This window comes from Spermophilus citellus (assembly GCF_964194105.1).
Source record: "Spermophilus citellus genome assembly, chromosome: 17".
NCBI classification, from domain to species: domain Eukaryota; kingdom Metazoa; phylum Chordata; class Mammalia; order Rodentia; family Sciuridae; genus Spermophilus; species Spermophilus citellus.
Window position 1 is genome coordinate 41,245,969 of NC_138199.1, and position 18,023 is coordinate 41,263,991.

General features: G+C 36.3%; 1 protein-coding gene and 1 long non-coding RNA gene across 2 annotated transcripts in view; one reads left to right on the top strand and one right to left on the bottom strand.

Annotated features, from left to right (window-relative positions):
- DHX40 (DEAH-box helicase 40) overlaps window positions 1–12,120 on the bottom strand; it is a 43,254-nt gene extending 31,134 nt beyond the window's left edge. Inside the window, exons 1-7 of the mRNA XM_081272083.1 lie at window positions 11,951–12,120; window positions 10,968–11,135; window positions 9,082–9,227; window positions 7,402–7,521; window positions 6,960–7,187; window positions 5,813–5,879; window positions 4,391–4,522 (exon numbers count right to left, since the gene is read on the bottom strand). Of these exons, the coding sequence (XP_081128209.1) occupies window positions 4,391–4,522; window positions 5,813–5,879; window positions 6,960–7,187; window positions 7,402–7,521; window positions 9,082–9,227; window positions 10,968–11,135; window positions 11,951–12,062 (973 nt within the window). The 5' untranslated portion in view covers window positions 12,063–12,120. The remainder of the gene's footprint in view (window positions 1–4,390; window positions 4,523–5,812; window positions 5,880–6,959; window positions 7,188–7,401; window positions 7,522–9,081; window positions 9,228–10,967; window positions 11,136–11,950) is intronic.
- The window catches only part of LOC308635743, a 573,614-nt gene that overhangs the window by 167,292 nt on the left and 388,299 nt on the right, over window positions 1–18,023 (top strand). The window lies entirely within an intron of this gene.

The window sequence follows — 18,023 nt, forward strand, 5'->3', positions numbered from 1 at the left end:
TTTTTGGCACTGTTCTACATTTTAAATTTCTGCAAAGATAAAACAAAATAGCACATTAAACATAATCCCAGGGCTGGGGCTGTCGTTCAGCAGTAGAGCGCTTGCCTAGCATGTGTGAGGTGCTAGGTTCGATCCTTGGCACCAATAAAATAAGTAAATAAAGGTATTGTGTCCATCTCCAGCTTAAAAAAAAACAAAAAAAAAAACAAAGCATAATCCGGTGTGTTTGTTAAAAATATGAAACTAAACAATAAAAATATTTAAATATGTAATGAAAAAGCTCAGGGCAATGAACTCGAAAATGTTAATAGTGATAATCAATTATGTTTGTGGGATCTGGATGATTTTAGTTATTTTCCTTACTTTGTTAATTTCATAAAAATAATTATGAATTATATATTTCTTTATAAGACAAAACAAAACTTTCCTAATCCTTTTTATCCCACATATTTCTCCTTTCCTTTTCTTCATGTATTCTGGAAATATAAGTACAGCATATCACCCTCTACTAAATAAACAACCACTTATCAAATGCAGATTTACCACGTGATCCCAGGAACATCACTTAGTCTCTATCTGTAAAATAAAGAAGTGTGATTATGCAAAAACATATGTGGGTATATGTGCATTTTTCTAGGGGTTTAGCTGTGATTTTCACAACCTTTTTAAAGGAATCTGAGATACCTCACACCCAATTCTTTAAGAAAGGGTAAGAAGTACAAAATTAGACAGTTACTTTTACTGCTAAAATTATGTAGCTACATGAAAATATTTGTCATTTATAAGACAACTTAAGTTTTTAATATATTTCAGTTCATATATTTTTGTGCAGCTCAGCTTTCCCTACATGAATGACAAGATTAAAAAAAAAAAAAAACTTGCAATAACTTGAATAAAGACAAGGAAGTGAGAAGAGGGAAGAGGTGTGAGAGAAATAAGAATAAGGTTCCAAATAATAGCATTTGATGTAAGACATTAAGAGATGTCAGCAGAAAACAAAAAGACTAGAACTTTGTTTAACCAATATTTAAGCAGGATGTTTTCAACATATGCTCCCATGTACTTGCCCTCAAGAAGTTCACAGTTTTATAGAGGAGACAGCACATCTCGAACACAAGGTAGATTGTGTTAAGTGTCACAAAAGTGCAGCAAAGCACAAAGAGGTTCAAATGAGGAAGAGATCAAAGCCAGTTATGAGAAGGAAAAGTAGGAAAGGTTTTTATGGAGTTGGTTGCACTAGTGGAACAAAATAGCAGGATTTCAGCCTGTGAGAGGAGAATAAAATGCAAAGGAGGAGTTCTGGTTAAGGAAATAGCAAACACAGAATCACGAAAAGGATGAGGAAGAAAAAGAAATTAAAAATATCTCCTAGGCTGAAAGAACATCACCACAAAGGGCAGGGCTGGGGTAGTCCAGACCAGGAAGCTGTTCACATAATCTTGGCAGAAAGGGTTCCACAGCACTTCTCCATATTTGACAGATGAAAATTTTGGAAATCGACTACAGAAATATTTTAAGATGTCTCTTTAAAACAGGCAGGTACTCTCATGGCTAGCCTAGGTGGGGGGGGCGGTAAATATTAAGTATCCACCTTTAATTTTGACCTATTCACTAAATCCAACTATTGCTCATTCTTAGATCCCCTTCACTATAGGAAACAGGAAAGAAATCCTTCTTCCCTCTCCTCCTGCCCAAGTGTAAGTTTTCTGTCCCAAAACCATAAGAAATGAAGGAAATAATGTTATGAAAGTATCTCTCCCCGTCACCCAAAGTAGCATGAGTAAAGAAAAGAAGTGCTATGTTACATTAATCAGACTAAAAAAGTTTAAGATCCCAAGTACTTACCACTCTCTCCCTACTTTATCCAACTCTACCTTACCCATTTCTCAGTACTTTATCAGGGCCATCTGAATCCTTCTATGCACCATTATAAACTACTATAATAATTATTATTATGCTCATAATGGATCACGAGTAGCTCACCCTCAGAAGGGAAACTAAAATAAACAGAATCCTTCAATAATAGCTCTACTCACACCTAGTCACATATCTTTACCATTTATACATACATACCAACACAGAAAATTACATACACTGGAAAATAATGAATGCCAGGTTATTAAGTTGGCATTTTAATTCAGTTGACAGTAGGGAATATGCAAGTACCCAACAGAGGACTGACAAAATCAGAGTTATGCTTTTAGAAGATTACACTTACCACTGCAGGTAGGATGGTAAATTAAACCAGGAAAAATGAGTCAAAAGGCCATGTAATCAACTTAGGAAAGCAAACTCTAGCAACAAGTGAAAAAAGAAAAAAAAAAATGATTTCGACAAAACAAAGAACACCTGTAGGAGATGCCACTTGCTTGGGGTTGAATGATCTGGGATGACATGATGCACATACCAGAAAGCTCACTTAGGAGACTTAGGAGGTTTAGAGTGCAGGAATGAGACTGAACTAGAGACAGCTCTCAGGTGTCATCCATAGAAGTGACAGGTGAATCCAATAAATCAACCTCTCCAAAACAGACTGGTAAGAAAACAGTAAGCTAAAGATGCAACCTTAAGAAAGAGCTACATTTTGGAGAGGAACAAAGCTGGGTCATGGAAGGGAGTTGGCTACAGTCTCAGATAAAGAATAGTCAGAAGAACCAGGTAATTAAATATCATTCCAGGGGACAACATTTCATGAATGATACTATCACTCATATCACAAAATCAAACTGTAAACAAACAAAAGAGCCATTAGATTTGAGAAATAGGAGACCATTTGAAACCTCTAACAATATAAAAATCAGATGTCTGGAAGTTAAAAAAAAAAAGAGGCAATGGCAATATATAATATTTTTCAATGTGGCAGTAAGAAAAATGAAATTATTTACATAGAAGAAAACAATATGTATATTTAATTCATAGTTAATAACAAAGTAACCATTATGATCTTTGAATTAATTACAAAGTCAACAATGACAGTCAGTGGATCAATCTCCAGAAAACCATTAAAATCTTAAGTATCTAATAATGACCCTAATAATTCCCTTGAAAATGTAAAGATCTAAAATAGAGACCTGCATTTCAATGTTGACAGGAAGAACCTAATATCACTAAAGAGATTTTTCAAAACTATACTGCATCTATGGTTCTTAACTTGACACATACTTTGCAAAACTTTAATATAAAGAGTCACCTACTCAACAACTAGACAAAAACAACAATACGAATAAAATATTAAAAACATTTAAATACTAATACCAATGAAACTCTAACAGGTTAAGATTAAATTCTGTTTAGTTTTACAACTCAAATTCCACAATAAAACTTTTACAAGACAATTTCTAATTCTCATTCAACAATATTATTATGATCCAACAGCAAACAAAGTTTGCATTTGATCTTTGAATTCATAAAAAAAGAGGATCATTCTTGAAGAGCAAACTAATATATGGCTACTTAAAAGGAAAACAATTAATTGTATTTATATATTTGTGATATATATTTGTATATAAATTATTTCTAGAATGGTACTACTATCAAGAAACTATAGTATTCATTTCAAAGAATCCCCACCAATATTTTGTTCTGGTGTGCAAAGACATACCCATTCTCTCTCTTTTTTAAATATTTATTTATTTATTTTTTAGGTGTAGATGGACACAACACTATGCCTTTATTTTTATGTGGTGGGGAGGATTGAACCCGGGTCCCACCTGTGCTAGGCCAGCGCTCTACCGCTGAGCCACAATCCCAGCCCCGACATACCCATTTCTTAAAAAAACTTAGGGAAATATCCAAGGCTCTTAAAAATGTTAATGTAAGCTGGATGTGGGGGCACATGCCTGAAATACCAGGGACTCAGAAGTGTGAGACAGGACTTCAGCAACTTAGTGAGACCTCTCTCAAAATAAAAAATAAAAGGACTGGGCTCAGTGGTAAAGTGCCCCTGGGTTCAATCCCCAATAACAAAAAGAAAAAAAAAAGTTAATGTGAAAAAACTTAAAGCAAAAATCACTTCATTCAAGGGACAATGGACTCTTAATGTTCTATTACATGCTGTGGGTGTTAAGTTACAAAAGTGAGGTCAGTTTGTGAAACTTATTAACCTAAACATTTAAGATTTGAATACTTGGGGGCTAGGGTTGTAGCTCAGTGGTAAAGTACTTGCCTAGCACATGTGAGGCACTAGCTTCGATCCTCAGCACCACATAAAAATAAATAAATAAAAAATAAGTCTTATTCCATTTACAACTAAATATATACATACATATATATGTGTGTGTGTGTGTCTGTGTGTGTGTATACACACACACACACACATTAAAGATTTGAATACTTTTCTATATAATTCAACAAAATACCAGTCATATTTTCTATCCTAATGAGGAATTACCTGTTGTCATAGATCCATAACACGGCAATATCAACAAGCCATCTAGGGTGGTATCTTGAACATCATAATCATAATCAACAGACTCCGCCATTTGAAAAAGTAACTCACAACTTTTTTCAATTTCAAATTGGCCTGAAATGGGAGGAAAGAATAACTTCAATAACTAAACAGCAAAATTAATTTAAGGATAAAAATGTCTACATTAAAATTATTTTCACCTAGTAAGATTTTTTTTTTCATCTCTCATTTGATCTAAAGGAGATACAAAAAGGAGATACACTCTAAGGGATTTAAATCTCTAAAGGAATAAAAATGTTATCATCTTCAATTCTCTCATTTTGTTAATACAGAATTTGGGGAAGACTAACTAAATTGTTACACTGGGGAAATGAGTTCAAGAGATACTGAACTCAGGAATATTTCAAAATACTTAAATAATCTCCAAAAGGCAGAGAGATTGTTACGACTCACTTCTGACATTACAAGAGGCAGTGCAGAAAATGAGCAATGGAATGACTCATTCCTGTTGGTAGAATGATGCTTCTTGAAAAGTTACAGTAGTCTTGAGACTTAACTGTTCTATTGTTTTTTGTTGTGGTTGTTGGTTTTGGTATCAGGGATTGAACCCAGGGGTGCTTAACCACTAAGCCACATCCCCAGCCCTTTTTTATACTGTATTAGAGACAGGGTCTCACTGAGTTTCTTAGGGCCTTGCTAAGTTGCTGAGGTTGGCTCCGAACTTGTGATCCTCCTGCCTCATCCTCCCAAACTGCTAGGATTATAGGCATACACCACTGTGCCCAACTTAACTGTTCTATTTTTGACCACCAAAAAAATGCCACAGACTAGTCTATACTACCCAGATTCTCCATCTTATGTACTATCACATAGTACATCCCTCAAAGAGAAAAGGAGTAATAAGATAGCTTTTGAAATAATAGAATTATTCATTTAGCCCCAGGACTATTTAGTCAGGTTATAGCTTTATGTAAAATAGACCAAAAAGTAATACTTTCCTACTTAATTTCTAACTAAAGGGTCAATGCGTTTTACATGTATTTACTAATGAACCTGACATTTTATGAATCTTTAATCTAAAACTATTCCGATAATCATAAAAAGGCAGCCATTAAGAGCCCAGATATCCCAATAGAGGTAACACTCTAATCTAGTGCCACATTCCTTGCTTACAAATAGCAGACTTTAGTAAGGTACAGGGGCATATGCTTATAGTCCTAGCTACTCAGGAGACTGAGGCAGGAGGATTGCTTGAGCCCAGGAGTTCAAGGCTAGCCTGGGCAATATAGAAAGACCCTATCTCAACAAACAACAACAAAACCCCACAAAAAGTAGACATTTTTAACAGCAAAAACAAAAACACAAAAGTAGAAGACATTTTTAAACCCGGTATGGGACACTTACCAGTCAGAAAAACCAAGATGTCTCCAGCCATTTCATTCAAATGGATATCCATGGTCACTTTCACAATCTAAAGAAAAAAAATACAACTGTAATATACTAATAGAAATACAGTCATTCCCCTACTACCTTGTCCCCTTGCTCCATAGAAAAGTCAAATTTGGTTCTCAAAAGTCCTAGGACCCTAGAAGATATACAATTGATCAATATATGGAAAAAAAAGTTCAACTTCTCTAGTAATTAGAGAAATGCAAATTAAAACTACTCTAAGATTTCATCTCACTCCAGTCAGAATGGCAGTTATCAAGAATACAAGCAACAATAAGTGTTGGCGAAGATGTAGGGGAAAAGGCACATTCATACATTGCCTGTAGGACTGCAAATTGGTGCAACCAATCTGGAAAGCAATATGGAGATTCCTTAGAAAACTTGGAATGAACCACCATTTGACCCAACTATCCCACTCCTCAGTCTATACCCAAAAGACTTAAAAATTGCATACTACCATGACATAGCCACTTCAATGTTTATAGCAGCACAATTCACAATTGCTAAACTGAGGAACCAACCTAGATGCCCTTCAACAGATGAAAGGATAAAAAATCTGTGGTATATATACACAATGGAATATTACCCAGCATTAAAAGAGAATAAAATTATGCATTTACAGGAAAATGATGGAATTGGAGAACATCATGCTAAGCTAAATAAGCCAAGCCCAAAACCAGGGACCGAATGTTTTCTCTGATAAGTGGATGCTAATCTGTAATGAGGTGTGTGGGTGTGTGTGTGTAGGATGAGTGGAGAAACTTTGGATGGGGCAAAGGGGAAGGAGAGGAGGGGCAAAGGGGTAGGAAAGATGGTAGAATGAGATGAACATCATTACCCTAGATACATGTATGATTGCATGAATGGTGTGACTCTACTTCATATACAATCAGAAAAGCAAAAAATTCTGCTCCATTCTGTACAATGAATTGAAGAGCTTTCTACTGTCATGTATAACTTATTAGAACTAAAAAAAAAACAAAAAACCCTAGGACCCATGAGGGGTGTCATTAAAATAGTAGAGAACAAATGAATTACAACACTACACAATTAACTAGAATCACAGATACAAAAAAGACATAAAAATGACACCAAGTAATACCGCTTGAATATATGCAGTATTTTCTCTATCTCGTGGACCAATCAAATTGCAGAATTTCTCTCTGACTGGATAAAGCCTTCCAGGTATATCAAATATTGGACAATTTCCAAAGAATGCAGAGAGCTTGGCCAATTCCATTGTTGCTGACATTACCACCACCTTTAAATGCTCCTTCCTATTAGGAGACTTCTCCTGAAATAGCTTCTTCAATAAACCAAATAAGATATCCTGAAAAGAAAAATAAAGTCTAGTAAGTCACAAGTGCATCTGCCAATCAAACTACTTTAAATAGATTACTATCCCAACCAAAGAATTCCTATTTTAGTAGAGTAAAATATAAGAGAAGGCAATTTTCTATTCAGTAAAGAGCAAACCCAAACAAGTAAACTACGTGCTAATTAAAAAAAAAAGAACAAAACTGAAAATATATTAAAATACTCACTGTAGTTAGAGTTCTCTCATGGGCTTCATCCAAAATAATGACACTAAACTTGGTAAGATTTGGATCTCCCAAAATATGTTTCAGTAAACATCCATCAGTCATGTATTTGATTGCTGTTTCCTAATGTTCAAACACCAAAGTATATCAACTTATAACATCACAAAATTCACTACTACTTCTACAATGAAATTTTTAACCAAATTGTCCAGACATTAAATGATTGAACCAATCTGATTAAATAAAAGTGTATATAAAATAGTCTAAAAGTGTATATAAAATAGTCTAACAAGGACAGTAAATTATGAAACTGTGTGGCCTATAAAGATAAGGAACTAAGGTGGGTGTTTTGGGATAAAGTAATACAAGTAACCTTAAAGAGATACAAAGAAGTCAATGGAAAGTGACAAGACAATGCCATGGCTTCAGGTAAGCAAGGTGTGGGAAACAACAAGGAAATTGGATTCATCTGTTCTCTTAGCCACTACTTAGAGGATTTAGGGGAAAAAGCAGAGGAAATGGTAAGTGTATACCACTCACTCTCTTCTCTCCCCTACCCATTCTATTAAAAAGAAAAAAAATTGTGTCACTTGACTAGCATTAAAATGAGGTAAGAATACAGCCCAAAAGCTAGCGAGAACAGCACTGACATTCATAAAACAAGCGAAAGGAAAAAGAAGGAAAAATCCACAGGCATGAACACTAGGAAGGAAAAGACAGTATTCTGGAGAAAACCATTTGATAGCCACTTCTACTAGAAACCATATGTAAATCAGGGATTGTTTTACATCTGACATAGGACTGAGAAATCCTGAAGGAATTTAAACTACCTGTTTATCAAAAAGAAAACAATTTTGAACTTGGTGGCATGCATATAGAAGATGCTTAATAAATACTAACTGCCAGAGCTGGGGTGGCTTAGTAGAATAGCACTTGCCTTATCTAGCATGCTTGAGATACTGGGTTCAATCACCAACACCACACACAAAAAAACACCTTGCTGACCTTGTTAATTAACTTGTCAGTTTCCATTGACTTCAAAAACACAAACACACAACACTGAATAAACTTTTAAAACATGCTAAGTGAAATAAGCAAGACACAAAGTTCAAAATATTGTGTGATTCCACTTATATGAGGTACCTAGGTTAGGCAAATTTAGAGAGTAGACTATAGGTTACAGGTGCTGGGTGGGGTGGGAATGAGGAGTTTATCCTTTAACAGAAACAGAGTTCTTGTTTGGGATGAGGAAAAAAAAGTTCTGAAAATAGTGGTAATGGTTACACAACAGGTTGTACAGTACTTAATACCACGGAATCGTATCTGAAAGTGGTTGAAATGGTAAATTTTGTCATGTACACTTTACAATAAAATTTTTAAAAAATATATAAATATAACCAACATGTCAAAGAAACTTAGGGCAAAAAAGAAAAAAAGAGAGAAAGAGAATCCTAACAAAAATAAACCTGTCACTTAAAAATTAATTGAACAGGGAAAAAATGGGATAAATACCACATTGCAGAGGTAAAACATTAACAATGAACAACCAAAAATTAATTCTAATCTGAGGCTTTGTTTCTTTAAAATACATATGGAATTTTGAGGTAAAGAACCTTTTAGAACATTTTACTCTTGTTCTATAAGTTTACAGTAGTTAAACAAATAGCAACAAAACTTTTATACCTTAGAGCTGCAATCATCAAAACGAACTTGGTATCCTACTTTGGATCCCAAAGTGCATTTCATTTCTTCAGCAACCCTCTGAGCAACTGATATGGCAGCTACTTTTCGTGGCTGAGTCACACCAATCATACCATGCTGTGAAAACCCTATCAAAATCAGGGGTTAAAAACACAATGTTAATAATTGCTTCCACCTACCAGAGCTAAGTCAATAAATACAAAGCACTTTAATATTTCCAAAGAAAAATCTCACAAGTAAACAACAATCACACTATGGAAATAAGAACTCATATTCATAACCATTCTATAACTATATATTTTTTTAAATTAGGTTTGAGGGACTTTTGTTTTCTTATGGGTTTTTTTTCCTTCTAATTTCTATCTAAAGACTTATTCCAAAAAGCCAAGAATTTTAAAACATAAGAATCTATAAAATTTCAAATACTTCCTAAAATAAATCTACCTTTTCCACAGAAATGAAACTGGATTTAAATATGCTACTGGATTTAAAGATTCTTTTTTTAATTTATTTTTATTTTTTAGTTTTAGGTAGATCTTTATTTTATTTTTATGTGGTGCTGAGGATCGAACCCAGTGCCTTACACATGCTAGGCAAGTGCTCTACCACTTGAGCCACAACTCCAGCCCCCTTATAGGGGCTGGGGATGTGGCTCAAGCAGTAGTGTGCTCAAGCAGTAGTGTGCTCGCCTGGCATGTGTGCGGCCCGGGTTCGATCCTCAGCACCACATACAAACAAAGATGTTGTGCCTGCTGAAAACTAAAAAATAAATATTAAAAAAAAAAAAAGATTCTTATAGGCATTTTTTTACCCTTTAAAATCTCTGGAAATGGGGATGCATCTCATAATCAATTTTTTTTTCTTAACTGTATATAAAATAGCAGTGTGTCTTAAGAGATGGCATGTTAAATTTGATACATTAGAATAAGTTAACATAAATTTTTAATTTTGGCTAGGTGTGGTAGTGCAGCCCTGTAATCCCAACAACTCATGGAGGCTGAGTAAGGGGGACTGCAAGTTTAAGGCCAGTCTCAACTTAGCAAGACTCTGTCTCAAAAAAATAAAAAAGACTATGCCCAGCAATACCAAGTTCATCCTATCTGAAAACAGCTCTCTAGCATGTGCTCTCTATAAATATTACAAAACACCCTGAACTTCACTTCAAATAAAATCAGTGCAATCACCTTATATGGACCATTTAGCATTTTAGTATTATTTCAGTGTAACAGCAAAGTAATTGTTGGAAAAGTGAAAAATTGGTTATTTGCTCAAAGACAAAATAAATGATTTGTTATTTTCTTTAAAAAAAATAAATAGAAATAGGCTACTGTGTAGATTGGGGAGGATAGGTTGATGGTAGAACACTCCTGGTTTCTGCCAAAAAGAAAAAAAAATTTTATAATTTTTATGTAAATCAATTCTATATAATTTTGCTCTTTACCAACCTTATACAGAAAGTTTTTTCCATACTGAAGAGAAAGACATTTTATGGGTAATTTGTTAGTTGGCTAGGTGTCAGCTGAATCAGGGAATAAGTATTTACTTGATTATGCTCTGAAGAAACACTAATGTCAGCAACAGATGTCAATATTCCTTTGTCCTCAAAAACAACAGTTAACAGCTTATTATAAGACAATCTTCTTCTATAGAAGAAAATTTCTATCTACCTGTCATTCCACTATATTATGTTAAAAATGAAAAAATTTATCATCCGAACTAATTACTGAGGCTGAAATAAGCATAAAGAAGACCCAGGGAGAGCATGCCAAGAGAAATAGGACTGTAAAACAAGCAGTGGGCATTTATGTGAAACAGAAGTCCTATTTGCCCCAAAGAGGCAATTTTTAAAATACTTCCAATAAAATTACCTGCTTCATATAGATATTTTGGGAGTTGAGTTGTTTTACCACTTCCTGTATTTCCAGTAACAATAAGGAATGAATTGTCCCTCACTGCTTGAATAAGTTTTTTTCTTTGTTTCTGAATAGGAAAAGTTGGAGTAGTTCCTCCCTCTTGTGATGTGCATCCTTTCTCTTCTGGAACGATAGGAAAACAACTGTGCAATTTAAAGATACTTCTGATGATATCTCAGAATTGAAAACAAAAAAGGCAATAGAATTCTAGAACTGGAAGCGATCGATTCAAGACTTTTCAGTTAAATCAACTGTGTACAATTCGTAAGTGAAGCTTTATAAGCCCGGAATAACTTTTTAGTAAAATCTAACATCTTCAGCAGTGGTTAAGGCTTAACTCAAAGTACTTGACAAAGTAGGTCTAGCACAAGGCAACGTACGTGCATGCATACCTACACAGACGCACAAAATTTAATTTTATTAAACAACAGACCAAAAACTGGAACACGGCAGAAAACTCTCAGCTGAATTAGAAGCCACCTGTGTTTGCTTCTGATTCATGGTTCAAGTTAGGTCCCTGTTCAGAGTGACTGATATCCCAGAAGGCCAAGTGGTGGGTAACCATGGAAACTGGCTCCTGGAAACTGGCTCCCTTCATACCGTACCCAAAGGCAGGCTGGCGGCCCGACGAAGGGGGTGGGGGAGGATGAATGGGTAGAGAACAAAGGCTTTATGAGCCTGTTTAACAGAAGAACGTTTTTCGGCTTTGGGGTTCACTTTTTTGTCCCCAGCGAGGTTTTCACCCAACTTGGGTATGGGACCGCCCCCCTCTAAGCCAAAGTGCTCACTGGACGCAAAGTTCGCCTCCGGCTTGCAGGACCAGGAGAACGCCCCGGCTTCCTCCCCTGCTCTTCTCTACTGCCAAAAACAGACTTTTATCCCCCCAAACCCCCGTGCCATAACTCCCGCTGGTTTCCGTAGCGTCCCGCGGACCGCACCTCTATCAACGATGGAAACAGCAGAGGGCCGCTCTTCCTGGAGCTCTCTTGACCGCTCACCCTCCTCCAGCCGCCTTGGCGCCCTGCCCGCGACGGCGGGAAACCGGGACATAGACCTGGCCCGGAGCGGAGGTGAGTACGTCCACTGATCTGGGGAGATGGGAGGGGAAAGGCGAAGACGCGGCTTGATGACGTAGAGGTGTTTACTTCCGCGCGTGCGACTCGAGGTGAGGGGAGGGGGAGCGGCTCGATGACGTGGCGCGGGGCTAAAACCTCCCAGACTCGTGCGCGGGGCATGACCGAAGCCGCACCCCTGGGTGTTTCCCGCCAGCTTCCACGCACGTTCTGCCTCGGGCCGCAGAAGCACCGAAGGCCAGTTCCTGGTCTTCCTCTTGGGAGCCAAGAGGCGCAAAGACACCTCCTTTTTTCTCCAGTGTGGTCACTCGCAGTCTCTTCTGCCTTCACACAAATGACTTGTTGTGACCCTTTGCCAGATACTGGAGCCATTCTACAGTATGGCCTTGGGCAGCTCATTCTCACATTTATGGATCTGAAATGACCTGTTCAAGACGCGCAGTTCCTGAGTTGCCGGGCTGAACTTCTCATTGTTTCCAAAGTTTACTTCTCCCCATGCTGTTTCATTTTCTTCATAGAACCCTGCATGTAACTTATTTGCATGTTTTCCCTTCCCTTCAACTAGAGGGCAAAACACTGTAAAAGCCAAAACTGTAGAACACCATTGTTCACCCAGCAGCCAGCACGGTGACTCAAAATGGGCAGTCGATATTTGTTGAATTCGTTGGATAAACGAATGAATGAATAATTGATCTTAGGAGTTGATCTTAATAGATGTACATTCGTTGGAAACCTCAATAACTGATCAGCACCTGCCAATTTTGTAAATAATGTTGACTATAACAAAATTAACACAATATAAAGAAGATTGCTTCTTAGACTTCGTTCCTGCTGTGGTAATTAACCAAAACCTATTACCAAAGAAGTCAACTCAACCCAGAGCAACGGTGCAAGCCCGTAATCCCAACGACTGGGGAGACTGAAGCAAGAGGATCACAAGTTTGAGGCCAACTTTGGGCAACTTATCAAGATCCTCGAAAAGATCCTTGATGTCTCAAAAATGATGATGATAAATGGTGATCATGGCTGGGGATGTGCTCAGTGGTAGAGTACCCCTGAGTTCAATCCTCAGTACAAAAAAAAAAGGGGGGGGGGCCGAGGTGGGTGGCAGTGGCAATTTAAAGCTGTCATTTCACCATCAACCCTTCTCTGAACAGACTTGAAAAGACATACTATAAGGTTATTGGAATCCAAGATTTAGGTGAGATTTAATTTGTACTTATGCCAATTTCTTTAGAATGGGGCTGATCAACATCTACTAAGATGCTTTTTTTTTTGGTGGTGCTGGGGATTGAACCCTAAGGGCCTTGTACATGCAAGGCAAGCACTCTACCAACTGAGCTATATCCCCCAGACCCGAAGATACAATTTTAGCAGATATAAATGACACCAAATCTGGTAGAAGTAGAACATCTTCAGTTTCAAACTCTCATCCATTAAGGGCCTCTCCCAACCTTCTGGATTCTGTTGTGAATTCAAAATATTACAAATCAGGGAAAAAAAATACTGTACAGACAAAGGAAGGTATTGGTGACTTCAGTAGGTAAGTATTTCAGTACAAGGCCAGTTATACATAATAGTATCACTTTCTTAAGAAAATGTGCAGAATCACCATGCATAGTGGCACACACAGGTAATCGCAAAGGGGAGGCAAAGGCTGGAGAATCGAAAGTTCAAAGCCATCCTCAGCAATTCAGCAAGGCCCTAAGCAACTTAGCAAGACCCTGTCTCAAATTTTTAAAATAAGGGCTTGATCTGTAGCTCAGTGATAGAGCACTTGCCTAGCACACGTGAGGCATTGGGTTCGATCCTCAGCGCCACATAAAAATAAATTAGTAAACAAAGATTATTGTGTCCATCTACAACTAAAAAAAAATGTTTTTTTTTTTTAATTAAGATAAGGGCTGGGGATGTGGCTCAAGAGGTAACATGCTCTCCTGGCATGCGCAGGGCGCTGGGTTCGATCCTCAGCACCACATAAAAATAAAATAAAGATGTTGTGTCCACCGAAAAAAATAAACATTAAAAAAAATTCTCTCTCTCTCTTTCTCTCTCTCTCTCTCTCTTTAAAAAAAAATTAAGATAAATAAGCAAGTAAAGAAGTCTGGGGATGTAGCTCAGTGGTAAAGAGATCCTGGGTTAAATCTCAAGTACTAAAAAACAACCAAAAACCAAATGCAGAATCATTTGAAACTAATAATGGTTACCATTTACTAAGCAATTGCTTAGTTACCATTTACTAATCAATGTGATTTCCTTTATTCTTCACAAAAATTCAAAAAGGTAATTTGTTTACAATCTCTAATTTTCACAAGTAAGAAACAAGTCTCAGAAACTTACCCTTCATGACAAATCCAGGTAAGGGGGCCTGGATTCAAAATCACACTAATAATCACTATATTCAGTGAAAGAGGGAATTATCTAGATCTTAGTACCTAAATAATGTATTTTCTTCAAATGTTCCTAATTACTATAAGGCTGACGTTATTCTTATATTCGAACCACCTAAAAAGAGTCTCCAAAATAAAATATACAAGCCAAGAAGGAAGGAAAATAAAGTGAAAAACTCAAATGGAGTTTAACATTGTTCTTTTTACAACAAAGGACATTCAAAACATGTTACCATTAATAACCATGTGCTTGGGGCTAATCCAAACTGAAAGATTAACAGTTATTTCCTGTCCACTGAGTTTACAAATTACAATGGCAAACAAGACACAAATAAAGAGTAAAAATAGAAAATATATGGGTTGAATTTGGGAAGAAAGGTCAGTATCCCCAACAACACTGAATCTATTTCTTATTATCTTTGGATCACAAGAAAAATCTGAAAGAAGTGATATTTAAAGAAGTGTGAGGACTATGAATTGCACCCTGCTGCTATTGCTTCATGATAAGTCTTTCAAAATGTTCTTGAATCCAAATAACCTGTTTCTGAGCATCTAAAAGAGACAGGAAGGAGACTCAATATTAAAGATTTACAAAAATGGAATAGAATTGTTAAGTCATCTTTAGGAAAGAAAGGAAAGTATGGGACCACTGTCGTGGTGGTTAAAAGTAGTTATGTAGAGAAAAAAAAAGAAAGAAAAAGAAAATTATCAAAGATATCACTAATACAACAACAACCAAAGAATTAATGACACTAGACAGATGGTGATATGTAGAAACCTAATAATAATGGAACCTAAATGCTCACAAGAAAAAGTGAGCTATGATATCAAAATATATGGATATTTTTTGAAGGGGGGTACTGGGGATTGAACCCAGGGATACTTTACCACTGAACTATATTCCCAGCCCTTTTAATTTTAAAATTATATATATATATATATATATATATATATATATATATATATATGTGTGTGTGTGTGTGTGTGTGTGTGTGTGTGTGTTTGTGTGTGTTTTATATTTTTGTTGATACAGGGTCTAAGTTACTTAGAATCTTGTGAAATTGCTGAGGCTGACCTTGAACTTGCAATCCTCCTTCTTAGCCTTCGGAGTCACTGGGATTGTAGGTGTGCTCCATGCACCTGGCAAAGTATATGGATATTTTTTTAAACCCATTAATTTGACCGAAACAAGAGTTGTTTTGGTAAAGAGAAGTAGACAGAAGCCAGAATGTAAGTTGATGAAAAAATAATTAGGGAGCAAAATGTACTTAATACATTTGGAGATGTCTGATTAGAATCATTGAAGGTAAATGAAAGGGAGAGAAAAGAATATCTGGAAGAAAATGTAGCTGCTACAGCATATATGTGATGAAGAAAAGACTTAGTCAATGAGAGAATTGAAATAAAAGTACTGATGAAAGAGAAACAGCAAGTTCACATTTTTATAAGAGAATCCACACTGAAGGAAAGAAAAAACTTTTAGTCAAGATTGGTATTATAAATCTGCACTTGTGGGAAATTTGTATCCCAAAATATGAATCTGATTTGATTGGGCACTGTGGCACATGGCTATAATCTTAGTGACTCAGGAGGCTGAGTGAGGAGGATTGCAAGCTCAAGGCCAGTCTCAGCAACTTAGCAAGAACCTATCTCAAAATATAAAAAGGGCTGGGGTATAGCTCAGTGGCAAAACGCTGCATGAACACACAAATATATAAGTACACACACACACATATGTGCAAATCTGATTTTTTCCCCTCTGTATAGTCTTCTCCTTTTTCTAGCTCACTAATAAACCAAGAGACTTTCTTCCTCCTCAACCCTCACCAAAGCAGAAATAACTATTCAAGGTTACTGCTGACTAGAGGAACATTCTAGAGCCTCCCATGCTTGTTAAGAATCTGTTTACTTTCTCTCTGTAATAGATAAATCTGAGTCTTAGAGGAAGGCACAGAGAGGGGAGGGTATAATGAGAAAGGAAGAATTGACAGGAGGGATTAAGGGTCCTCAAAATGACAAAAGAAAGGATTTTTGTTGTTGTTGTTGTTAGAAAAACACTTCCCCTTTAAAAGTAAACAAAACCAAAACCCTACAACCAGTTTTTCATTGAATAGTCCTGTATACATGTTTACATGTAGACCTCAAGAGAGAGGGAGGTAAGTTTTATATACTTTAGAGGGAATATAAACATGAAAAACCTCCCTCTGTAAACCAGATGGAACTAGACAAAAAAAAAAAAAAAAAAAAAAACTGGGAAATTTGCAGTGAGCCAGGTAGTAGTGACTTGCCTGCCTTTGATAGCATATCCTATTAATTTGTAGGTTAGGGCTGGGGATTTATAGCTCAGTTGGTAGAGGTCTTACCTCATATACACAAGTTCCTGGGTTCAATCCCCAGCACCACACACACACACAAAATTGTAGGTTATTAGCAACTTGGGGATTTGGAGGAAAATAATTACATGACCAGATTACTGGGAGACATTTCCCACCTTTCTGTCCAAAAGAGATCATTATCAATCACACTTTCTTCTCTTTTAAATCTTATGTTTTATATGCCCAGATTTTAAGATTTGAGTATCACAGGGCAAATAACCAAGCAGACAAACCATTCACTGATGTTATTTTTTTGAGGTTAATAGAAATTGAAATCCTTCTAAACATTATTCATGAAAATTAACACTTTACATGTATGCATATAAAATGTGTGGAATTCTCATTAATCTACTGGCAAATAAAGCCTCTTCCAAATGAAAGCTCCAGGGTTTACTCTAGCTTTACATTTATTCGTTCATTTATTTATTCAACAAATATTAAAATGTACTTATAAGTACCCTTTTTAGTAGCCACACAGGGACATAAAAATATGTGTAATCTATATAAGATCATTACCTTTAATGAAATTACGTGTAATGAAGGAGATAAAATATTTCAAGGAGGAAAAAGGTAGCTAGAATCATCAGGGAAGGCTTCTTGGAGTTAGTGGCATTTGAACAAAGCTTTGAAAGTGGGGGAGATTCCAGTAAATTATTAAGGAAAGGTTCTAGACCAATTTCACAAAAGTACTAATAGCGCTGGGCATGGTAGTGCACACCTGTAATCCCAGCCAATTTGGGAGGCTGAGGCAATAGGGTTGTGAGTTCAAAGCCAGTCTCATCAGCTTAATGAGGCCCTACGCAACTCAGTGAGACTGTCTAAATAAGATACAAAAAAGGGCTGGGGATGTGGCCCAGTGGTTGAATGCCCCTGAGTTCAATCCCCAGTACCAAAAAAAAGAAGTGCTAATAGAGCAATGGAAATATGATTATTATTAATTAAGCGTTATCAAGAAATATGAAAAATTAATATTCTAGCTCTAGCTCTGGTTTCTGTAAATCATTCAGTTGCCTGAAGGTGGCAAGCTGGGTTTATATGAGAAATTCAGCATCAACATTATTTGAAAGAAAAATGAAACTATTTCTCTGAAAAAAAAAAAAGAACTTTCATTGATATTTAGTTCATAAAATCAAAAAGTGATAAATATAGCAATATAAGTAATCATTTAAATAT